Source organism: Myxocyprinus asiaticus, chromosome 15 (genome assembly GCF_019703515.2).
Source record: "Myxocyprinus asiaticus isolate MX2 ecotype Aquarium Trade chromosome 15, UBuf_Myxa_2, whole genome shotgun sequence".
NCBI lineage: Eukaryota > Metazoa > Chordata > Actinopteri > Cypriniformes > Catostomidae > Myxocyprinus > Myxocyprinus asiaticus.
In genome coordinates, this window is record NC_059358.1 from 4,772,413 (window position 1) to 4,799,239 (window position 26,827).

General features: G+C 36.8%; 1 protein-coding gene across 5 annotated transcripts in view; it reads left to right on the forward strand.

Moving 5' to 3' along the window:
- Nucleotides 1–26,788, forward strand: part of LOC127453115 (raftlin-like) — a 120,873-nt gene extending 94,085 nt beyond the window's left edge. For 3 of the 5 annotated variants that reach the window (XM_051719230.1, XM_051719234.1, XM_051719235.1), the window contains 4 exons: nucleotides 10,463–10,566; nucleotides 16,570–16,645; nucleotides 18,326–20,175; nucleotides 24,153–26,788. In XM_051719230.1, coding sequence (XP_051575190.1) covers nucleotides 10,463–10,566; nucleotides 16,570–16,645; nucleotides 18,326–18,892 — 747 coding nt within the window. In that variant the 3' untranslated portion in view covers nucleotides 18,893–20,175; nucleotides 24,153–26,788. Of the gene's footprint in view, nucleotides 1–10,462; nucleotides 10,567–16,569; nucleotides 16,646–18,325; nucleotides 20,176–20,913; nucleotides 22,088–24,152 lie in introns of those variants that run through there. The other 2 variants (XM_051719231.1, XM_051719232.1) reach the window with 2 other exon arrangements.
- The last annotated feature ends 39 nt before the right edge of the window (nucleotides 26,789–26,827 follow it).

The window sequence follows — 26,827 nt, forward strand, 5'->3', positions numbered from 1 at the left end:
GAGGGGACTGGGATGGCCATGGCAGAACCTTGATTTTGTGGTCAGTAAACCATTTTTGTGTTTATTTTGATGTTTGTTTTTGATCATTGTCCTGCTGGAAGATCCAACCAGGGCCCATTGTAAGCTTTCTGGCAGAGGCAGTCAGGTTTTAATTTTTTATCTGTTGGTATTTGATAGAGTCCATGATGCCATGTATCCGAACAAGATGTTCAGAACCTCTGGCATAAAAACAGCCCCACAATGTTAAAGATCCACCACCATATTTAACCGTGGGCATGGGGTACTTTTCCATATGGCTACCTCTCTGTGTGCGCCAAACCCATCTTTGGATGGGTTTGAACCATAGAACCTGGTCCTATTTGAAGTTCCAGTAGTGTCTGGCAAACTGAAGATGCTTGAGTTTGTTGTTGGATGAGAGAAGACGCTTTTTTCTTGAAACCCTCCCAAACAACTTGTTGTGATGTAGGTGATGACTGACTGTAGTTTTGGAGACTTTCTGACCTCAAGACCCAACTAATTTCTGCAATTCTCCAACTGTAATTCTTGGCGAATTTTTGGCCAATCAAAAAATCCTCCTCACCATAAGTGGAGACAATATAGACATGCGTCCTCTTCCAGGCCAATTCTTCACATCTCAAGTTGATTGGAACTTCTTAATTATAGCCCTGATGGTGGAAATGGGCATTTTCAACGCTTTAGCTATTTTCTTTTAGCCACTTCCCATTTTGTGAAGCTCAACAACCTTTTCCTGCACATCATAACCTTTTTCTTTGGTCTTACCCATTGTGATGGATGACAATGGCTGTATCTCGTTTGGAAGGCTGCATCCTCCGGAGGTCACATTTCTGGGCCGCATACGTCATCGAGGCGTCTCGTTTCAGCAAAGCAAGTAGGACACTTCGAATGCAGCCTTCGAATGCGACCTTCTTTCACGGGAATTCAGAGGATGCATGAGGTGTATCCTTCGTGGGCACTCACAACCCACAATTCTTTGCTTCAACGGAAATGTAAAAAGAAAATGACGCCAATTTGCCCGTAAATCTGATGTTCAAATGCAAGGAATGTTAATTTCCAATTTGAAGTACCTCAGTAGATGGGTTCAGAGTATATAATATGTATAATTATATTAATATATAATTAAAATAAAGTATATTAGACTAAAAGTACACCTGTAAAATCTATTTTCTTTTCTCTTTACATCATTATAACTCTCCTAAAATATACCTCATACATTCCCTTCCAAAGGGACTTTGTTCCCTTCTCACTCAAAGCGCTCGCGATTGTTAAAGAGTGGCGTGCTGTCATAGCAACCATGTTACCTTCCGTTTCCGCTTGTCCTACGAAGGCCGTCTCGTTTAAACAAGGCTTGTTTAAAGGAGGATGCTCGGTATACTGCACCCTTCAAAGGACACGTCCTACCTAGCACGCAGCCTTCCAAATGAGACACAGCCTAAGGGAATTTGGCCTGTGTGTTACATCATATTTATACCCCTGTGAAACAGGAAGTCATGGCTGAACAATTTCATGTTCCTAGTCACCCAGGTATACTAAAAATTTAAACTATGAATGGGAATATACTTCAGATATAGTTTACTCATAAGAATTTCTAGAGGTGCCAATAATTGTGGCAAACGTGTTTTGGAGAAAAATATTTATTTAATTATGAGATTTTTTCCCCCCATTTCAATTAGTTTACTTCAATTAAAGGTTAGATTTTTGTGAATATTTTGAATTAAAGATTAAAAGGATAAACAATAAAGACTTTCACAGCCATCTTTGCTCATATTTACCAAGGGTGTCAATATTTTTGGCCTTAACTGTATATAGATTTATACTCTTAGATGACTTAGAATAAAGCACATAGGTTGTATAGACCTCTCTTATGTTGCTGTTTTGTCCTTTTTGGAGCTTGAAAGCTGTGGTCAATATAAACTGTTGTTGTATGGAAAGAGTTTCATAAAGATTCTTCAACATATCTTCTTTTTTGTTTCATGGAAAAATAACAGCACAAGGGTGATTATATTTTCATTTTTGGGTGAACTATTCCTTGAAGTAACATGAACAATAATGTTTGAGCATAATATATTTAATAGTATGTAGTTGGAGAAGAAAGTAAAGTTTGAAGGTCAGTGCAGTCATTGAAGCAAAGTGATATCTAGACTGCAGACTAGACCATTAAAATAAGTCCTTTGGCAACGTAACCTTTATGGCTCCTGTAGGAGTGGGAAAAACATGCGAGTCATGGTTCCAAAGAACTCTTTTCTGTGGCACTCAGTCCATGTGAATGTGGCTTGATGAACTTGCAGTGAATGGCTCAGGTACTTCTTGTAGGATTGTTAGGTAGTTAGTTATGTATTCCATTTTAAATGTTTTATTTAGTTAGTTGTGTATTCCATTGCTGTAATGTATTAGTTAGTTAGTGTTTTGGTATGTATTCCATTTCAAATGAGTTAATTAGTTTGTTTGTTTTGTCAGTTATATATTCCATTTCAAAAGTATAATTAGTTTATGTATTGTATTTTACATATGTTTTCAGTCAGTCAGTTTTTTATTAGTTTTGTATTCAATTGCATATGTATAGTTAGTTTTAAGTTTTTTATGTATAGTTTTTTTTTTGGTTGTTATGTATTCAATTTCAAATGTATAGTTAGGTAGTTTGTTAGTTATGTGTTCAATTTTAAATCTTTAGTTAGTTAATATATTCCATTTCAATTGTATAGTTAGTTAGTTAGTTAGTTAGTTATTTAGTAGTTAGTCCATTTCAAATGTTTTGTTAGTTAGTTAGTGTGGTGGTGGGGGCATGGTTTAGTGCCGGCTTGTGAATGGAGAGCGAGATCAGGAGATGAGAACGGTAAGGTTCATCACCTGGCAATAATTGTCTCTAACAGCTGTTTGTCATTGCAGTGAGAGAGAGAGAGAGAGAGAGATGCACAAAGCTATGTGTGTGTTAAATGCTCGGCTGGAAAGCCTATTGTGTTTGAGTGTATTTATGTAGATGCTGAAAAGCATAACGTAGTGTGTGCAAATAAATGTCTACGTGTTTGTCAAGTCGGTCCCAGCTTCCTCATTTCCCAAATTGTTACAGTTAGTTAGTAACAACCCTAATTCCAAAAAAGTTGAAAAATAGTATGAAAAATGCTAATAAAAACAAAAATGAGTGATTTGTAAATTATATTCACCCTTTGCTATATTGAAAGCACTACAACTACACATTATATGATTGTTTGTTTGTTTTTTGTTTTGTTTTTTTAAATGTACAGTAATCTCAAATCATATGATTGCAACACACTCCAAAAAAGTTGGGACAGGCGAGTGTTTACCACTGTGAAATATCACCATTTCTTCTAATAACATTTATTAAGCATTTGGGCACTGACGACACAAGTTTGTTAAGATTAGAAAGAGGAATTTTCCCCCAGTCATCCATTAAGCAGGTCTTCAGCTGCACAATTGTATGGGGTCTTCATTGCATATGGTGTGCTTCATAATGCGCCACACATTCTCAATTGGAGATGGTCAGGACTGCAGTCAGGCCAATCTACCACCCACATTCTCTGCTCATTCGGCCAGTGGTTTGAAGTTGTCCTGCTGAAAATTCTGGAACATCCTTGGAAAAGACGGTGCTGGATGGCAGTATATGCTGCTCCAAAATTTGTACATATCTGTCTGCATTAATGGTGCCCTCACAGATGTGCGAGTTAACCATGCCATGGGCACTGACACACCCCTGGCCCTGCAGCTTGGATGGTCCTTTTCCTCTTTGTCCCGTAGAACACGACAGCTGTGGACTCATCAGACCAAAAAACACGGTTCCACTGTTCTACTTCAAATGAGACCGAGCTCATAGAAGTTGTAGTGCTTCTGGACAGTGTTGATGTAGGGCTTCTGCTTTGCATAGTAAAGTCTTAACTTGTATCTGTGGATGCAGCAGCGAATGGTGTTGACTAACAAAGGTTTACTAAAGTAATCCCAAGCTCATGATCATGATATCCATTACAGATGAATGACGTTTTTTTAAGACAGTGATGTCTGAGGGATCAAAGATCATGTGCATTCAGAAGTGGTTTTCGTCTTACCCTTTACACACCGAGATTTGACCAGATTCCTTGAAACTTTCAACTATATTGTGCACTGTAGAGGGTGAAATGCCCAAAATCCTTCCAATTTGTCTTTGGGGAACATTGTTCTCAAAGTGCTGGATTATTTGCTGAAGCATCTTTTGGCAAATTGACAAGTCTTGAATGATCCTTGCTCTTGAAGGAATTGGCTGTTTTTGGAGGCTCTTTATATACTATGACACAGTTGCCTCACCTGTTTAACATCTCCTGTTTCACATTGCCTTGTTATTTTAAATCGTCAAATTTTTATTTGTCTTAAATTGCCCCTGTCTCAACTAATGTTTAGTTGTAGTGTTTTCAATTTAGCAAAGTTTGTCAATTTGTTAATTTACAAATCACTACTTTTTTTTTTCTTTTTTCTTTTTTTTTAGCATTTTTCATACTGTCCCAACGTTTTTAGAATTGGGGTTGTAGTTAGTTAGTTAGTTAGTTAGTTATTCCATTTCAAATGTATAGTTATTTAATTAGTTGATTGGTTGGTTGGTTGGTTTGTAGGTCTTTTTATTGTCACACATATATACACAAGGCATAGGCAGTGAAATTATTTCCTGCAAATCAGCTCCAGTCCAAGATTATATTTAAGTAATATAGTAAATATAGTTAATAGAGGAATATAATTACAATATATATTTAAAGAAATATATATTCATTTATATTCACACCTATACACACATACTGTATATATATATATATATATATATATATATATATATATATATATATATATATATATATATATATATATATATATATGTATACACATACATATACTTTCATGTACGTGTAGGCTATAATATGCATTATGCACGAAATTTCAATATAAGTGCATAAGTGAGTGCAAAGTGACTTGAGTATATAGTGCATAGTTTGTAAATAACATGTTGGCTCATGAGGTTTAAAGTCCCATGTACTTAATATCGCTCACCAATCAATCAGTGTCTTCATTCATTCATAATCTGAATGGCTTGATGAAAGTAGTTCTTCCTGAGCCTCTCTGTACTGGCTTTGAGCGGTGTCCTGACCGCAGTAATGTAAACACGCCATTGTTAGGGTGGCTCGAGTCCTTAATTATTTTATAAGCCTTGGTGCTGCACCTTCTATTGTATATGTCCTCCAGTTCTGGGAGAGCATACCAGATGATTCCATCAGCAGTTCTAACCACTCTCCACAAGGATTTACGGCTTTGTAAGGTGCTATTCCCATTCCAGGCAAAGACACCTCCAGTTAAAATGCTTTCAATCGTGTGCGTATAAAAAAATTTCAGAATATGTGTGCAATCCAAACCACCTTAGGCTTCTAAGGTAGTAAAGGCATTGGTGGGCTTTTTTAATTATCTGTTTTACATGTAATGATCATTGCTGCATCCAAAACCAGGAAAATGCTGCCTCCGGAGTTTCGGACGCAGCCCATGTCAAATCCTCTGAGATAATCACACAAGTATTTGAAAGTACTCACCCTCTCAACAGTGGTCCTGCTGATCCTTAGAGGTGTATAGAATCTACTCTGTTTCTTGCTAAAGTCCACTATCAGCTCTCATTTTTTCTTTTTGTTAGTTAGTTAGTTAGTTAGTCCATTTCAAATGGTTAGTTAGTTAGTTAGTCCATTTCAAATGTGTATTTAGTTATGTATTCAATTTCAAATGTGTAGTAATTTTTTTTGTTTGTTTGTTTTTTGTTAGTTATGTCTTCTATTTTAAATGTATAGTTAGTTAGCTAGTTAGTTCAAATGAAACAGTTTTAGTTTTAACAAACACTTTTCTGTGGCCTTCAATCCATGTAAATGTGGTTGGATGAACTTTAAAGTAAGTAACTTTGAGTTTTTAGTAATGTGTAAGTGATTTAAATTCTATAGACAGATGCTTGCTGTCGGGTCATCAGGATAGAGGATTTGACAGATGTGGTGAAATCTAAATCCAGGGTAGAAAAGTGTGATAGAGGTGTAAAATAAGGTTAGACTATTTTTAGTTGGCAAGAATGGAAGTCTGTGCATTGAAATGTGCTTCAAAACATTATTTGAGTGTTAACAGTGGAAAAGTTGACCCTTATGTAGCTTTGCGGTCAAAATTGCCCCCTTTTGAACTTTGCTTCCTTAAAAAAAACATGGTTTCCTTCATCTCAGTGGCATGAGATTTGGTGACTTTTCCTAACTTTTCTATCTATACACACACACACACACACACACACACACACAAAAAAAAATGGGCTGGATTGAGGTTGTGTGGTGGTGTGACCAAAAAAAAAAACTCACTCTCATGATGTTTAGGGTCAAATTTGACCCCACATAGGAAATGAATGGGTGAGAGGATTTTTTATTATTATTATTAGTTGTCAAATAAAATCAATAAATCAGCCACAAAGCAGAACACACACACAGAGAAATTAGGGGTGATACTATAACATATCCACAGTGTTTAACGCACATGCTCACATACACACACATACACCCACACACACATAAATGAAAGAGTGAGGCAATAATACTTAGCACACACCAAGCATGCTTACACACACGCATGCACACACACACACAGATCAGTGTGACAGCTGATTTTTTTTTTCTGTGAGAAAGTTTATGCTTAGAGGTGGGAGCAAAATGTTATTCTAAGGGGCCGTTTACACAACAACGTTTTCAACTAAAAACAGAAAAATGTTTACGCGTTTTGGCTGTTCGTTTACACGACAACATTGTTTTGGGGCCTGAAAACGCAAACTTTTGAAAACGGGTTTCAAAGTGTACGTTTTTGAAAACGATGCCGTTATCGTCTCTGTGTAAATGTACAAAAACGCGAATGTGTGAAAACGATGACGTCATGCGCACGTGTATTACGTGTTCAGTCTATAGGCATGTGCGCGAGTTCTTTAAAACAACGCGCGAGACATTCAAAATTACAATGGCGGACTACAGGACTATGTTTGTGCTGCTCAAGATTTTGAGTTTATTGACGTTTCTCCAGCAAAGTGTAGGTTTACTGCATCACTACTACGACCAGCGATCGCCATCTTCATTGTTTGTATTCACTGCTCTGTGGAAGAATGCTTATGTGCGCAGGCGCATAGTGTTTCTTTACAAAGTGACATCGCCAACTACTGGCCTGGCATGCATAATACAACGTTTTTAGTCATTTTCGCGGATCCGTGTGAACGGGGAACGTTTTGACAACGTTGTCGTCTGTACGCGAAACTTTTCAAAAACGCAAAGTAAAAACGTTTCTGTTTTTAGTACATTGTTGTCCTGTAAACATACCCTAAGTCTTATGTTTTTATACAAAATTAATTATCACTGTTCATTCCTGTTTATTGCTGTTGGTTTTATTGATTTTTATTAATTTATTCTATTGATTTATTGAATTGGGATGTTTGAAATAAATGATAGGTAACAAAAATCTTACTCTAAGTCTTCTCTTTGTAACAGCATGGTTTGTAATAATAATGTGGCATCATTGCAAAAACTGACACTTCAAAACACCTCAAACCATAAAAATGATAAACTTTTACAAAAATAGTGATTTTTTTATGTCTTTGATAATGTCTAAATATATATCCAAATGCATAACGTGTGATAAGATCAATCTACTGGTTATAATTGTATAATTTCAGGTCATTTTAATTTAAAAGTTTTTTTTTTTTTTTCATCGGATGGAAGCAATCTGCCCCTAATGCATGACCTTTTTCATATTTTCTGTGAATGTGACATAAAATGTTCTTATTTTATATGAAAATTAATGGTGTAGTTTAGTAATTTAGAGATAATAAGGTTAAAAAATAAATAAACAAATACCACAACCCCCCAAAATACTGCACATCTTTAGAGTTTTTAAATTAGTGAAGTTAGTGTTATTACATTTGTTTAAAAAAATATTACATGATTACAGTACAAAATTACATGGTTTTTGTTTGGGGTCAAATTTGACCCCAAAGGCCTCAAGAATGCACCCGTAACAAAGGGTGCACAAGGGTTAAATAAAAAAATGGATCTCTCAGACCTTCTGGTACAGAATTGGAGATTGTCTTCACTTAATAATAAAACTATGCTTTTATTGATGCTTTGGATTATTATATATTATTATATGATGTATGGCTGCATTATTTGGCTTAGAGTAATTTATGCACCACAATTCCAAACAGAATTGCAAAAATCTTGACTGTTCAATAATAATAACTTGTTCCACCTCTAAAAACAAATTTCCTTTTTGGCTGTCACAAATCACACTTACTTTTTACCCCCTCTCCTCCAACTGCCTGGCTCCATTCTGGTATGTAACAACAACTTTTTATGATCAAATCACACTAGAAGAAATCCAGTCAAACCTTTTTTCACTCAACATTCAATAATTAACATACAGAAGTAAAATGCTATTTGTTGTGAACGCTATTTCATTTTGACTTTTTTCCTTGAAGAGTGGGTTCTGCTTTATTTTACTTTGCACCATGGTGAAAGAATGCAGTACTTCAACAACGTGTAGATGTTCACACAATCCGGCAGCAATGGAAAACCATTAAACAGACCATATTTTCTCAATTCTCCTCTTCTTTTAAGTCTGGGGTGCCGGTTACAGGGTCAACTTCTGGGACTGCTTCCAACAAAACCTCTTCTCGCATATCTGGATTCCCCCAAGACTGCTCCTGTGTTATTGGCCAACACAAATACCCAAAAACTATTTCAAAAGAACCCAGGGCCTCTGAGGTCTAAACACATAACCCACAACAATACTGCCACCGCCAATCTGGGCAAAAGGGCTCAATAAATAGAAAGGGTGTTGAAACACATTCTCCACAGAGAGGACTAAACTAAGACTCTAAGTGTCTCTGTTCCAAATCTAGTGAGCTCCCTACTCCCTAAATGCACTCTAGGCCGCATTTTATGGCATCACAGGTGCAATCCATATGTAAAGACTGTTCCAACAGCCAGGTCTCCTAAGCAACCAAATTGGCCCAGTTGCTAGGGAGGGTAGAGTCACATGGGGTAACATCCTCGTGGTCGCTATAATGTGTTTCTCACTCTTGGTGGGGAGCGTGGTGAGTTGTGCGTGGATGCCGCGGAGAATAGTGTGAACCTCCACACGCGCTATGTCTCCGTGGTAACGCGCTCAACAAGCCACGTGATAAGATGCACGGATTGTTGGTCTCAGATGCGGAGGCAACTGAGATTCGTCCTCTGCCACCCGGTTTGAGGCAAGTCACTATGCCACCACGAGGACTTAGAGTGCATTGGGAATTGTGTAGTCCAAATTGGGGAAAAAAGGGGAGAGAGAGAAAAAAAAAGACTGTTCCAAAAGGTAGGTAGGTGGATTATGATGCCTTCTAAGATACGGTACCTTCTTTTGACCAAATTCAAAGGCAACATTACATGTATCCTTTTGCAGAGAAGGCAGTCATATACTGCTTTACGATGCAAGAAAAAAAATAATAATAGGGGTTGCACCAGTTAGTCGACTGCTCGGTTACTAGTGCCAACTACTCGTGGATCACATGATTGGAATTGCGCTAGTTCCGTATGGTGTTCCATACAGTCCTCAAACTGTGTATTTGTGTGCAAATACATTGTCAAATATATGTAAATATATTTGGAATCACACAAAAAGTGTGAAGTAAACTCCAAGTTAAAAAAAAGGCGTTTTGCATGTACCACATACAGTAAAGATGATTAAATTGACAATTGATGCAGCATGGTTTACATGGTTATCTTTCATGATTTTTATCTGTCAAAATGAGGGACATCATTTTGAATTATTCATCAGTGTTTTTTAAATGTGGAAAATAGCAGAATAACTTAGTTTAACGCAACCTCTGAGTCATTTTTATGAGGTAAACACTGACCCGCTAAGTAACAGCCTTTGTTAACTAACAGTTATGAAATTTCCCAAAGCAGCTTGCGGCTAACTTCATAGTGTGTACACGCAATGTTGTGTTATCATTATGAGTGTGAGCATGTTGTCGCGTGGGTATTTGAGCATGGCTGACACGCGACATGGTTTCCTTTTTAAGAAGACAGGAGCCGTTAAACCGCGCTGACTTCCTGGACGCTCCTATTGAAGTGAGGCTACAAGTGTTCTCTTTGAAACCACAATACAACCACTAACTGTTCAAAACAACCTAGTTAAATTAACACTGCTTTCTAAATTACACATAAATGCATTCATGATCCCTTTGTACAGTACATTTTTAATATAAATGCTGTTATAAAGAGCACGTCTGAAATTAAACTGTGATCTTTATCACTTTGAATTCAAGATAATTTGTTCTCTGTTCTCTCTTTGTAGGATTTTGACGCAGTAACCTTTTATGTGTGAAGTACTGAGTCTAATAATTTTTTGTAAAGAGTGTTTTTTTTTGTGTTCTTTTCAGGGTTTACAGGTGAAGACAGACTATATTCCTTTGCTGCAGTCACTGGCTTCTTATGGATGGAGACTAACTTGTGTGCTGCCTACACCTATTATAAAGACTAACAGGTATTGTACTGCCTAATAAAAACGTCCTTCCCATGTACTTCCTATCCTAAAGAAAAGCATGCATCAATGCATACTTTGAAAATCCCCTGGGAATAGTGCACTATTCAGGCACCTTTGGCATAATATTTTCAACGTGCTATGATTATGATCTTGCATACTAAAGTAAATATAGTAAAGATAATATACTAATGTAAGCCCAAACACTTCTAGATACATAATGCTTGAATTTCTGTTGTTGTGTTCTGAAATGTGTCCGAACGTAATGCATAATGTAACACAAGTCCATATTGCGTTCTCAGTGTTGCCACAAGGGGCGCTATAATAGAAATTAACACATACAGCTTTTTTCTACAATCATGACGGAGCAACTGTTTGAAGAGAATTTGACTAAAAAAAAAGTTCTACTAACACAACGATATTAACACAAGTTGGCAAAGACATTTGAAGGTAACAGACATTTGAAAGTAGCGTGGTAGTGCAATAGTACATTTCCTAAACCACAGTATTGTGGCAAACAACGTTGCGCCATGCACCAGTCCAAGTATACAAAGATATAATCCAATTATCCAAGTGCGTAGATCCAAAAAATATGCAAAGAGAAGGAATGATAAATCCGCACTCAAAAATGGGCTAAATCTTACATCAGTTTATTGATACAGAGGCCCCAACTGGGTTTACCCCTTCATCGGTGCTAAATAAACATACCTGCAATCATTTATAGTACAAGCCGTTACCATAAACATTCTAATATTAAGCATGTAACTGGTTCAAATGTCAAAAGTCAAGATACATAGTTATATACATTCCAAGAAACATTGCTTGTATCTATAAATAAAAACATAATACATTTTAGCATCAAATATACATTATTTCCCATTGATATAAAAAAGACATTTTTGTACATTGATATAGAAAGGAAATTTAGTACAGCCCCATTGTTTCTGTTTTTCATCCATTAATTGTTGGTCAAGACTACGGTATACATACACACATACAAATGTACAAAACAATCCACTTTCTACAGTTCTATATATCGAAAAAAATTCATTTAATAACTTAACAACATTTCAATCTACAAAAAACAACCCAAAGAAAGATCTTCAATACACTGAATTGAAATAAAAAATCCATCTACATTCCTTCTGTAAGAGTCTACGTTCAATATTCCCTCCTCTACGGTGATGTTTAATTTGTTCAATCACTAGAAAGTTCAATTCAGAAACGGAGTGATTCGCCTAACTAAAATGACGTGCAATAGGAGATTTTTGGTCGTCTCTTCTTATCGCACTCATATGTTCAATGATGCGTGTTCTGATCTGTCTGTTAGTTTTGCCAACATACTGTTTGTTACAAAGACATTAAAGTGAATAAATCATGTTTTCGGAAGCACATGTGACAAATTGTTTGATGTTATATGTACAGCCTGTTATCGAACAATAGTACATGTCCAAAAACCACAGTATTACCATGGTGCTTGTCCAAAAAGCCTGTTATTGCAATAGTACATGTCCAAAAACAACAGTATTACCATGATACTGTCCATGTCCAAAAAGCATGGTGTTGTCATTGGTACATTTCTGAAAATCATGGTATTGCAATTGTACAGACATCTGAAGGTAACCCTATTGCCCCCTTGAGTATTACCATGTTATATGTCCAAAAAGCATGGTATTGCAATTGTACAGACTTGATTTGAAGGTAACCCTATTGCCCCTATCGAGGTTTGTTACCGCCAAAGCAATTCTCATTTTCGGGTGAATTATCCCTTTAAGACAGACTTCTACAGGCTAGCTCTGTTGGAGATGTAAACCATAAAATGATCAATTGATTTAGTCTAAGCACCTCATAGTGGGGTGTCAATTCCAACCTAATCCCTCACTGCCAAGAATAATGGTACATCCCACAAAGAATAATAGCACATCCCAAACTCCAACTGTGACAAAGTGCTTGGGATATAAAAAAACTCTCCAGATCTCATTGAGTCACATGTAATGAAAGGCACAGCCAGTAAGGGCTAGAACAACATGACTGTTTGCTCGCCGTAATGGAATGTCAATACGAGCTAACTGATGATGCATCCTGTAATGGCGAGTGGAAGCGTACAGAAGTTCACCATGTAATCTCCATCTGTCATAACCGATGTGTGCGTTGGGCCAATCCCTTAGTGGCCTCTTTCATACGTCAGCTTTCTATCTGTCCTGTAGTCTCTGCTGATTAATTACGGGCCTATTTTCAAACTTTCACGAAATGCCAAAACACAACAGCGGCGATGTGGCTAATTAATCACTATGCTGTCCTAGATACAACAGAACATTCACTTTTCAATGTCTTAGAGATGGCTGCCCCTATTTTCCTGGGTGTGATGGTGGTACCATGGTATTAGACGGGAAAACCCATGGTATTTTGATAAGTAAAATAGTACAGAATGACCATGTTCATATACCTGGGTATTTACATGGTACTCCAAAAGGGCTCCAACAGTTTCTCACTATAAACTAATAAACATACAAACATATAAAACATGGAAATATCAGTGAATTTTAAAATGATGATTTCTAGGCCTGGAATTTGAATAAAATAAAAACCATAAAAAAACATATTTTTACTATGGTACATGTCTAAAAAGCATGATATTGCAATATGTGTCCAAAAACTATAGTATTACCATGATAAATGTCCAAAAACCATATTGGCATGTTGGTGATTGGCAGTTTTTCACAATTTCAGTATTTCCACACACAGGGTGGCATCTCATTGCTATGCATTGCACCGTACAATACTCTTGTATATTCATCACATTCAAAATCGCTGAAGTTACCATTCAATTAAGCCCTTAATGATGGAGATTGTATAGGCGATGTGTGTTGTCCTCTATAAAGCCGAGACGGAGATTAGTTTGGATGCTAGCGAGACTGAGGACAGAGCTGTAATTTTACAGTCCAGCCACTCGTTTACATTTTAATAGGCTGAGGCTTGCAGAAATCCAGTTTAGCCTCTTTGATTTAAGCAGAATGCACTCTAATAAATATCTAGTTCCTGACAAGCAAGGAAATAGGCAGCAGGAGAAAAAAAGCTGTGTGAATTAGACATTTGCTATTGATTGCAAGCTTATGCCAGAGATGTAGAGGCCCATTTGATGTAAGAGATTTGTAGCAGAATCATGCATTGCGCTTATGGGCCGTAGGTCTTACGTGTGAAGTTAAGGAGGGAGATTACTTGTAAGCTCGACAGAGGCTCTGTAAGGGTTTCGGGAGGCAGAAATAGCAGGGGGCAAGAGAGAGAGAGATAAAGAAAATCGACTAGAGAGAGCAAATACGGGGAGCGTGAGAGAGATGTTTATAAACTCCATCTCCTCTGAGAATTAAACAGCTTGTCAGAAGTATCTGTATTTTCAACTTTTAAACATGTTTTGACGCGAGTCATGAGAATCTGGCTTTCATATAAGCTGGCTGAGATACGCCAAACATTTAAAACTCACAGCACAGAGTGCAGCTCTGTAATGTTCATCTGTAACTTCCTTCTATGCGCACATACAGTGGCCCCAAAAAACGACATTTTAGTCACTTAAGAATGAATAACTGTCAATGCACTAGATATCAAAGTATCAAATCAACTGTCATTTATTTTAAATAACTTTTTTGGGTAGTGGTTTGTGATAGAGCCAAGAAAAATACAGAAAGAAAGAGAGATTTAGCCATAACTTTGAACATTTCACAAATAAGATAAATATTTTGTTTGTCCCTCTCAATGGTGGAATGTTCCCTTTACATTTAAACCGATCTCCAGGATTTTTGACCCAACCTGCATAATTAACACTTTAAATACAAGATGCTGAATAACACACCTTTCTTTCTTTCTTTCTCTCTCTCTTTCTATTTCTTTCTTTCTTTCCTCTGCTCTTCCTTCTCTGCTTCCTTCATTCTTTCTTGCTTCTTACCTCCTTCCTTCCTTTCTGCCTGCCTTTTTCATTCTTTCCTTCCTATCTTCGTCCTTCTTTCTTTCTACTTCCTTTCTTCTTCATTCCTTCCTTCCTATGTTCTTCCTTCCTTTGTTTCCTCCTTCCTGATTCCTTCCTTTCTTCTCTCCTTTTTCCTTCCTTCTTACCTTTGTCTTCCTGCCTGCCTCCTTCATTCCTTCCTATCTTCCTTCTTTCTTTATTCCTCTTCTTTCCTTCCTTCCTTCCTTGCTTCTTCCTTCCTTTGTTTCCTCCTTCCTTCCTGATTCCTTCCTTTCTTCTCTCCTTTTTCCTTCCTTCTTACCTTTGTCTTCCTGCCTGCCTCCTTCATTCCTTCCTATCTTCCTTCTTTCTTTATTCCTCTTCCTTCCTTCCTTCCTTGCTTCTTCCTTCCTTTGTTTCCTCCTTCCTTTCTCCTTTCTTTCTACTTCCTTTCTTTTTCATTCCTTATGTCCTTCCTTCCTTCCCTCCCTCCCTCCTTATTCTTTCCTTCCTCCCTTCTTTCCTTTCCTTCCTTCTTTCTTCCTCCTTTCATCCTTTCTTCTTTTTTCCTTTCTTAATTTATTTATTTCCATTTCTTCCTTATTTCTTCTTTCCTTCCTTCCTACCTTCCTTCCCTCCCACCTTCCTTATTCCTTCCTTCCTCCTTTCTTCCTTTTTTCTTCTTTCCTTATGTCCTCCTTCCTCTTTCTTTCTTTCTTTCTTTCTTTTCATTCCTTCTTTCCTTCATTCATTCTTCCTTTTTTCCTTCCTTCCATCCTTCCTTCCTTATTTCTTTCTTCCTCCTTCCTTCATCCTTCCTACCTTCTTCCTTCTTTCTTTATTCCTCCTTTCTTTTTCCTTCCTTCCTTCTTCCTCCTTTCTTCTTCTTTCCTTATGTCCTCCTTTCTTTCTTTATTCCTCTTCTTTCCTTCCTTCCTTCCTTGCTTCTTCCTTCCTTTGTTTCCTCCTTCCTTTCTCCTTTCTTTCTACTTCCTTTCTTTTTCATTCCTTATGTCCTTCCTTCCTTTCCTCCCTCCCTCCTTATTCTTTCCTCCCTCCCTTCTTTCATTTCCATTCCTTCCTTCTTTCTTCCTCCTTTCATCCTTTCTTCTTTTTTCCTTTCTTTATTTATTTCCATTTCTTCCTTATTTCTTCTTTCCTTCCTTCCTACCTTCCTTCCCTCCCACCTTCCTTATTCCTTCCTTCCTCTTTCTTTCTTTCTTTCTTTTCATTCCTTCTTTCCTTCATTCATTCTTCCTTTTTTCCTTCCTTCCATCCTTCCTTCCTTATTTCTTTCTTCCTCCTTCCTTCATTCCTTCCTTTTTCATTCCTTCCTACCTTCTTCCTTCTTTCTTTATTCCTCCTTTCTTTTTCCTTCCTTCCTTCCTTCTTCCTCCTTTCTTCTTCTTTCCTTATGTCCTCCTTTCTTTCTTTATTCCTCTTCTTTCCTTCCTTCCTTCCTTGCTTCTTCCTTTGTTTCCTCCTTCCTTTCTCCTTTCTTTCTACTTCCTTTCTTTTTCATTCCTTATGTCCTTCCTTCCTTCCCTCCCTCCCTCCTTATTCTTTCCTCCCTCCCTTCTTTCCTTTCCTTCCTTCTTTCTTCCTCCTTTCATCCTTTCTTCTTTTTTCCTTTCTTAATTTATTTATTTCCATTTCTTCCTTATTTCTTCTTTCCTTCCTCCTTCCTTCCTTCCTACCTTCCTTCCCTCCCTCCTTCCTTATTCCTTCCTTCCTCATTTCTTCTTTTTTCTTCTTTCCTTATGTCCTCCTTCCTCTTTCTTTCTTTCTTTCTTTCTTTTCATTCTTTCTTTCTTTTTTCCTTCCTTTATATCCTTCCTTCCTTATTTCTTTCTTCCTCCTTCCTTCATTCCTTCCTTTTTCATTCCTTCTTATCTTCATCCTTCCTACCGTCTTCCTTCTTTATTCCTCCTTTCTTTTTCCTTCCTTCCTTCCTTCTTCCTCCTTTCTTCTTCTTTCCTTATGTCCTCCTTTCTTTCTTTCTTTTCATTAATTTCTTCCATTCATTCCATTTCTTCCTTCTGTTTTTTTCTTCTTTTATTCTCCAGTGATGGAAGTTTGGCCACCAAACAGATTGTTTTCCTCCAGAGGTCAGTGCTGCCTCGCAAGAAGAAGGAATCTAAGGTGCGTGACCTCATATTCTGTATTGCACACACATACTGCTGTAAAACATTCCCCGACATAATATGATATTCCTCACACATACATTAATATTCTAACTGCTGCCCGGCTGGAAAAAAAAGATATGTACTCTTTATTAAGTTTGTCAGAGCAGCCACAGTCACACATCAACCGTTTTTATAGGGTTTTGTGCCAGCATTAGGCATTTCCTTAAAATACCACATAAAATAGGGCAGAAAAGAGAAGACACTAGGAAAGGACACTGAAGAAAACAATGCATAATTTAAACAAAGATTTAGCTCCATGTTACATCAAGGAGTAAGAGAGTATGCATGCTTAATGTGTGTTGTTTCATGTTTGGTTTTCCTGAAGATATTTATTCACATGGTAGTGTTGTCATTGTACATTTTTTATTTGAATTCTACAATGCAAACAAACTGTACTAAGCTTTAATCGGTGTGTTGCAGCTGTCAGTTGACAATTCACATTCAATAACTGTACATAACCCTACCTTGCACATACATTACCACTTGCACATGTACATACGCCATTCTGTTATATGTATGTCTATTTATACTCTTACCTTGTTGTATATTCTGTGTCTCACTGTAATGTTCTGTGTGCATTTGTTTGTCCTATCACCAAAAAAAATTCCTTGTGTATGTGAGAACACTTGGCAATAAAGCTCATTCTGATTCTGATATTGATATATTCGCTTTTTATTTTTATTCTATTTTTATTATCTCTGTCTTGTTCTGTATTGTTTGTGCACTGGAAGCTTCTGTCACCAAGACAAATTCCTTGTATGTGTAAGCATACTTAGCAATAAAGCTCATTCTGATTCTGATTCTGAAAGAGCAAAGATCAAGTTTTGAACTATTATACATGGCTTATTTGGTGTCAAATGATTTGTTTTTTACTAAATGATTCTTGAAGAAGTAAACAGGGTTACAAACTACCTCATGAGTGTTGTTATCCTAACCCTTAAACTTCAGGAGTAAATAATGCTTGTGAATGGAAAGAAAAAACATTTGCAGAATATTCCATCCAACAAACAGTGTTTGCACTTTCTCCATAAATATTTTTCTGTTGTCTTGAATTCTGTTAATTATCAAAATTTGGATGAAGCCTTTCTGAATTTAGGGATTACAGATTTGGTAGTGCATCAAAGGTTTGAGTTTTAATGACTTTTAAACAGTTCATTTCCCCAGATGTGTGTCCAGACTTTGCTGACTCTGTTGGAGCTCATTCAAAGGTTGCGTTTTAGTTTTGATGGAAACTGATTTTCCAAGATACCATTACATCATGTTTACTGATCTAGAATGCCTCCTTATTTAGGCTTATTATAGATTGCACCATATTCACAAAAGTCACCAATGTTTGCCTGACTCAATTCATGTAAAAACGTATTAGTGTGGACGTAGCCTGACTCTCCAATAAGGAATTGCGCCATGCAAATTGCATTCAGCACAGATATTTTAGACATGTTTGCGCCGTTACCTGATTCAGGGGCTAAAACAGCGCAGATCATGTTTTTTTGTGAATGCCCCGCTGAATTTTTCTTAGTGGATATTTACTCAGTTCCTCCATCACTAATTTGAAATATTTGTCTGTATTTTAAGTGTCTCATTATTTTTCAATGAAAGTAGTCTCAAACATCTTTGTCAACATTTTCTGTTATAGAAAGTCATCTTTAAAACACGGAACAAGTCTAACAAGAATTCTGTCAAAGATGCACCAAAGAACAAGAGGAAGAAAGAGTCCACGGCCACCGTTGAGAAAGAGATCAGTGATCAAAAGATCTGTGACGGAGCGGAGAAGATCGCTGAGGAAAGAAATACGAGCGTGAATGAACGACAAGCGAGAAACCGGCATAATGGCGGTGATTCTGAAGTGAAACGTGAACAGAAAGAAGACAGAGAGAAAAATACAGAGGACGTAAATGAGACAGCAAAAGGAAGTGAGGTAGGAGCTGGCCAGGAAAAACAGGAAGAGGTGGGCGGTGATGGAGATGGAAATGCTGAGAAGGAAAATAAGGATGAGAAAAAGTCAAACGTAAAAACAGTGGCTGAAATGGGTCCATGTCAAGACAAGTCCTCACCTGTAGATATGCTGGCAGCACAAGAGACAGGACAGCGGGACAGTGATGTGGACAAACAGGAAGACAGGTCAGCCAGCCAGAACCATGGCAACGTGCAAGCGGATAAATTGGCACCGCTGCAGGATGGTGTCTCAGCCAATCAGGATTGAAATTGTGCTCACACCCAACAGGCCTAGAGATGTGGACCTTTATGAATGTTCAAAATGCTACACTGCAAAAAAAATATATATACAGTATATATATATATTTATTAATCAAAATTTGTTTCGAGTAAAATATCTAAACATACAAGATTCATTTAGTTGACTCATTAAGGTAGAAAATGCCCCTGTGAATCAAATGCAGGGGGCAAATATTGTCCCTTAATTTTATTACATTGACCAGTTCCGAGGTTACAAACTTAAAAATGAAGCCAAAAATGTAAGAAATTTGGAAAAAGACAAAGGTACAAGACTGTGCACTTAATGTCTTTAATGAGGGAATGAACTACAATCCCATGAAGCATTGTAAATGACGTCATATTTATTGATTACAAGTATAGAAACATAATATGTGTTTATTGCTAAAAATTCAGATATATACCAATTTAGTCATTTTAGAGTGTAGGGAGACTCGATTGCATCATTCAAAGTGTATCACGGGAGTGAGCATTTGCTGTAGAGCTCTTTTGGCGCACTTTGTTCACCGTGATTCTCTGATTGGTGGCTCTTTCTCTGCAGGATCATGGGTACTGTAGTTCTATTCCAGTAACTGTGCTATTTAACACGATTTTTGAAATATTAAGTTGAAATAACGCAAACTGATGGCTTCAACAGAAGCATTTACCATCAATTAACAACCTCAGAGCTCATGGTAGGTCTGGCTCTAATCAGTTCCCCTATGGAAAAATATATGAATGAAAACCTCGCTAAATTTTGTTCAATTTATGCTTAGAACAAGAAGAAACAAATTCAAGATATATTTTCCAAAAACAAGTCTTCATAAAGGCAGTTTTGCTTCTCAAGTAAAGTTATCTTGTTTAAAGTATGTTTAGATTTCTTTACGGTAAAAAAGACAAAAATACTGAAAATGAAAAAGATGTTTGTAGTGTAGCTTACTGTTGCAGTCATGCAAACACCTCAATGGACATCGTGACCTCTTGAACATTTCAACTTGCTGGTGAGCGAGCGATACCGTCCCTTCCCCATCGAGTTCTTTAAATGAACTGAGAGGACTCCTGGAACAGGGAGGAGATATGGGAAGAGATTGTTATCAGTAAATGCACTGGATAGGAAAACCACATTAATATTTACTCTATGAGCCCAGCAGGCCGGAGACCGACTCAAAGTCTGCACTTCTACCATACTGCATACTAAAGACAGCAGACGCACTGGGAGGACATGGTTACTTAGGCGAGAAGCAATCGATTGTGATGTAAGGTGCATATGTTTGTGTAAGTTTTTGTTTACGTTAACATTAATATTTCATGTTGCCATTCCAAATGAAATGGTCACCTCAAAATTAAAGAGTAGGTTAGCACCAGCTGGATACATACTGAGAGTATTTCTGTTGAAGCTACTTTTCATTTATTGATTTCTCAAATTGTGAAGCATATCCCCCACTATTTTAAAGGAATCTTTCACCCAAAAATTAACATTTTAAAGAAGGCAGATGGCATTATCGGATGGTGTGAGTTTCAGTAGAGTTGGGTTTCAGTATACTTTTAAATTGAGACAAAATGCCCTAGTTCCAATCTAGCTCTAAAAAAAGTGTTTTAATATTTATCTCAGAGGCAATAAAGCTTCACCAATCTCTGAAGTTGTTTTAGAAACAGACACCAGAAAGATGATTTTTACTCAAGAACTGAATAAACAAATTTGATCCTAGACAAATAAGGGGCGTTCACCCAGGACACGTGCTTGTACTAAAAACGCATATAGACATATTAACTCCCACACTCCATTTTTAATGTATACTCAAATTCATCTAATTGGTCTACTGTTTTAAAAACTGACATTCATAGTTCAAAAGTTATTTAAAACCATTTTTAAAGTAAACGTGCAATGAAAATGGACCCAATTTACTTTCTTAATGCAATTCTGTAAAAGAAAAGAAAAAATCCTTGGAATCTTTTTATCAAAATGTAAAAATATATATTTTTCGCCTCTGAAAATTACTTTTTTCTTTTCAGTTGAAGTCATCAAGCCCTCTTACTTTTCAACTCCTCCCCTCAAACCACCTGGCTCCATTCTGGTATATAACGACCACTTTTCACAATAATTTCCCAACAGATGTCTCAATCTCCAAAGACTCTTTTTTTTCTCATTGAATTTCCTGTTTTACTTGGAAATACATCAGATTACGTAAGTAAAATGGGTTGCAAACAGCATTTCATGTTGACCTAACCTTGAGACATTTACATTTAGCAGACGCTTTTATCTAAAGTAATTCATCATACAAAATAAGTAATTCATCAAACAAAAGCCAACAATATCCGCAGTATAACACTGCTAATTTCTAATCGCAGCTGGAGTAGTACAGAAGTAAGAGCAGAAGAAAGAAACTGATTTTTTTATGTATAAAAGCAACTTTTAATAACGTTTTATAACAGCATCTTCAAAAAAATGCAAGGTCTGTGAATGTCCATAGGCCAGCAATTAAAAAACATTGCATATAGAACAGCCCCTAACATGACTGCTGAATTCTAATATGTTAGAAATGGAAATATATCACTGCTCAGCATTCATAAAGTAGATTTCGTCAGACTTTATGATGAAAACCAAATTGTGTTCTCTGCAGAGGGGAAAAATAAGAGCAAAATTTAATCACAGTAAAACTACATGGTTTTATTATGCAGACCGCAGCCAATTTTCAATTTGCATAAAGAAGTAAATGGATACGTGGATAATCCAACTCAGAAGGTCGTGATAGGAGAGGGGGGGGTTACTTTATGACAATGATATTATTACCCAGGATCCAGGATATTTTTAATTTAAAGTGAACAACAGAGAATGAGGCAGTTGGCAGGCCAACATTGACGGGATAATGCGGTTCTGGGTTCATGCAGTTCATCTGCTTCTATTATTGAAACAAATGTCTTGTATTTCAGATTTTGATCCAGAAATCAGATCCCATAATCCTACTGAATAACAAGATTTCAAATGGAAAGGATTATCCTATCTGACTCATAGCTAGATTGTTCTTAGGGTGTAATTGGTTCGGAGGTTGCCTTTTCACTCTAAAATTACATGTTTACTCCACTGACTGTTAAGTTAAGGTTGGGGTTTGGGTTAGGGGGTAGGGTTAATAAAATATGCATTCCTGTTGACTGTATGACGTCATTTACAACTAAAAACACTACTCCTCCGTTGACATTTCTTTTTCTTTTCTTTTTTTTTTTTACAATTTGTTTATTGAGATTTAACAAGTTTATACAATATAATACAACAATATTAGAAATAGTCAAATCTTCTTTTATATAATATATATATATATATATATATATATATATATATATATATATAGATATATATGTGTGTGTGTATGTATGTATGTATGTATGTATGTATGTATGTAAATGTATATATATATGTAAATGTATATATATGTATGTATGTATGTATGTATATGTATGTGTGTGTATGTATGTATATATGTGTGTATGTATGTACTGTATGTATATATATATATATATATATATATATATATATATATGTGTGTGTGTGTGTGTATGTGTATGTATGCATGCATGTGTGTATGTATGCATGCATGTATGTATGTATGTATATATATATATATATATACACACACATACATACATATATATATATATATATTTAGACAGCCTTAAAATATGGAGAGCAAATAATATAAGTTGTATACACAGAGGATTCAACAAGTTCTGTTGACATTTCACCCATGAACTGGAGCTTTTATGCGCTCATAAGTTCAACAACATTTCCAGCTTCCAGCTGGGGCAATGATTTGAATTTTGGTACAGACCGATTTCAGCAGCAAAACTTTTGACCTACTGTTGCCGAATTCACAGTGAGATCAGTCTGATATCAATCAACAACAGGGTAAAAAAATTTGTTGTTTATCTAAATATGCCATATCGATGTCATTGTATTAGAGAACAAAATATCAAACAAAGTGGCATTTATTTTAAAGAAAGATGGCACAAGCAGACACAAAAAGAAGTTTGATGGTTTTTAAATTATGAAACAATAGAAATACTGTTCAGAATTAGTATTTGGACAGTTTCTGGTTGTCAAACATTAGTTAAACATGCCCATAGTTAATGCGATGAACTACACCTGTGATTACTGTGCTCTGTCATGTTGGAACCAGTTGCTTAAAAGTCATTGATCAAAATCAGCTCAGAAAAGTAAAGTTGGTTCTGAGAAAAGGTCTAACATAATTTTTTATGCAGATGCAGTTTGTTCTAATGCAATGATTTTGTTGTCTAATGCAATGCAATGACATTCATATATTTTTAAGTGCAGCTTAGAGTCCACATTAAACACTGTTCACAACCAGACTGATCTCACAGTGAAATCGGAAAGAGTAGGTTTACTTTTCTTTAGCTAAAATCCATCTCTGCTTACCGAAATGTAAAACACTGCCCCCAGTGGCCAAAGCTGTAAGTGTTGTTGGGCAGATGAAATGTCCATGGAGGGGCCCCAAAAGTGATTTTCAGTGCTGTACAGGCTGAAATAATTTGAAGAGGAATGCATATTTTAAAAACTGAACCCCCAAACCCCAAGCCTAATCCGAACCATCAGGTGAGTAAAAATGTAATGTCAGAGGGAAAAATGCAACCTCAAGATCGCACTCGTCACTTATTATGCCAATGAAATTTCTTCCTGGTTTCAACACAGATCTGAACCTGGGTCTCCCTTGCTGTTTACACAACATGCTTCCGGTCTCGCCACTGGGGAAGGTAAACATGCTGGAGCCGATGCAAAAATGTCTGATAGGTGATGGCTCTTGTTGGTGGGTGGACATATCAGAAACCCGTCCTGTGTGATCACGTTGTCACAACCCATTTTATTTCTATAATGTGTCATATTTCCAAGTCAAAACAGGATATTTCACACAAAATAAATGGCATTTTATCCCTCTGGAATTGATTGAATTGTGAAAAGTGGGCATTACATAATGGAGCCAGATAATTGGAGGGGAGGAGTTGGAAATGTACGAGGACTTGATGACATCAGCCAAAAAGGAAAGTTGTTTCAGAGGTGGAGCAAGTTATTAAGTTTTGATTTAAGATTTCAAACATTTGGGACAACATGCACCCATAAATCATACACAATGAGACCAGAACATGCATTAAGAAAGAAAATGGTGTCAATTGACTTTAAGTGTCCAAATGCTTTTTGGGGTCACTGTATACCTTACCTGATCTTTATATGTATTTTCCATTAGGTCAGCACTGTTGTGTTGGTGTCTGGCCGTGTTTATAATCTGGGTCCGCAGTGTCAGGGATTTTACCAGCATGAGGTTTTCAGGGAGGGCACATGTGTGCTTCTACAGGGGCTTGCATTAGCTCTAATGGCTGGAGAGGTCATATTTAAAACCATAATGGCTTTTCCACTCACTCCTCCTGCTGGGAAAAAAACGTCTCAAGCACTTGGCCTCTTCAAAAAGGACATCACGCCCCAACTTCCCAATAAAAGAAGTTGGCTTCAATCTGTCTGCATATGCTTTGAAGAAATTCACTTTGCACTGCCCTAGGACATCTAATTCCTTGCCTCTTACATGACGAAGGTTCTCAGTTCTTTTCTGAGACATTTCTGACACGTTGTCATTATAATTGTGCATTAGTCACAATGCTGTTTGTTTGACTGTAGCTAGATGGGGAAATTGCATGTTTGTTGTTTGACGACGACTGAACCAGAGACGAAAAGACACTCTTATCATCTTATATTCATTTTTAACGTGTTCAATCTCAGCTCTTGTGCACAAATAGATTTTCATGCATCAGTTGTCGCTCATCACCGACAGACAGAAACTGTTTCAGTATCGGCTGGTATGAACACTGCTGTTCTGATCAATTTTGTGTTTGTAATCTAAACTCAATTTATAATCTAGACTGAGTCTACATTCGATGGCTGTGTTTCACTTTCTGTAAGTGCCACACTGTAAACCAGATTTTTTAAAGGAGGGACAAGTCGAAATTATGTTTTGAGGGAATCAACATGTAGTTACAAAGGTTTAATTGAGCTTAACTTGTATAAAACCCAGAATATTCATTTAACCAATCGTGAAAAATGTAGATTCCAGCCTTCCATTTAGGTCTACTCCTATTGCGTCACAAATTTCTATTTACAATGCCAATTGCTCTCTTCTGTGTACAAATTATTCTAAATAAAAATAGGTTTTTTATGCTGCTAAGCGGGAACTGCCTTGATTTGCTTCTGTATAAAATAGCTATGAAGTAATTGAGGAACACTGTTCAGACACTTAAAAAATATTTAAGCCGATTTTTACATTCAATTGAATTGTGTTGTTTAATAAAACTAAAAATATTTCGTTTTTTAATTGTATTTTATTCAATTACAAAAATAGGCCAAAATATGTTTTGAGTGCAGCTCGCTTTGAATGTGTAGCTTATTTAAAGGCGCTGTAAGCAATTTTTTCATGGAAAAGTATGCAAAAACAGCAAACAAAAATGTGTCGGCGGACATTGACGCTTTTCACCTGTCAATGGTTTTGCTCGTTCTCATACTGTTGTATTTGAAGCGGATCATTGAGGCTATGATATGTTTGTCAGTTAAGGGTGCTATAAGAGTGCCACTGTTGAATTTGACAGCCACAGGAACAAGCAATGCTGCTCTTTTGCTCGGTTTTGGTCTCAAAATTATCTTTGGAGAGCTGGGTTTTGAAATGAGGGGGCGTGGCTAATTCAACAGCTCAGTCACGTGAAAGCTTCAGTATGCTACAATCACTTACAGCACCTTTAAAGAATATGGCACGCAATTGCCTTGCACAAAATGAGTATTTTAATGTAAATTCAAATAATCGAAATGTATCGCATTTGCAAGATCAATGGAAACAATCGACAATTATGATTTTTGTCATAATCATGCAGCCCTAATGCAAACAGAAAATGTGCATAGTATACATACCGCATAGTACGAGTAGTATGGTATTCTGAACACAGCCTTGATTCTGCCCTAAAACTCCTTTGGAAATTCAAGCTTAGAGAATACTAAAGCATACACACGGCAGCTATTAGTTTCTCAAAGAGTTTGAAGGTTTGTATTATTGCTTTGTAGACACTGGATGTCAAACAGCCGTGAACAGTTTAATTAGCTGACAGTGACGAATGCTTTGTGTGGAAAAGTTACAGACGTGATCTGTACCGCCCACAGTTTTGCATGCAGACTCCAATGTACACAATAGCAGGCATGACATCAGCGAGTTTATGGTCAGGTAAGTCCGGTTTGGGCTTTCGGGGTCAACCAGGTCAGTCTGTGGGTTGGTGCAGCCGCATCCACGGGAGATTACAGACAAGCTATTATGGAAAAACAAGGATGTGGAAGAGAATACTAGACAGGATCTGCCAGTCTATCAACAAAATGATGCTGAGCAATATTTATTTGCCTCTTGAGTATCAGCAGCGTGACCTATGATTCACACCGCAGTTAGCCCCTGTCTCCTGTAGTTTCCCTCGTCATATACAGGAAGAAATGTGCTTGTTCATTGGTTATATAACGATTCAATATCTGAAAGTATCCTACAGTGGTATAGAGGAGATTGCTGGAGCTAATAATGCGTATTTACGTACATGCTTCACGGTCCATTTCCTGTCTGTTTTTGCTTTTCAGAAGTCGTTAACTGCTGAAAAGGGTGTGGAACATGCTGGTGTAAAAGCGTGCTTGTGTATCTGAAAACATTTAGCCATTTCTGCCTCCATATTCGCAGGTTGCTTCTTGATTGTCAGACACGTCGCCGTTGTGAAACATTTGATCAATGTTTTTCATCATTTGTAAGGACAAGCAACATGATACTGTCATCTGTACAATTTGTATATTATAATAAATATGATTTATATTTGATTTGTGGTTGGGTTTTTCTTTGCAATAATATCTGCTAGC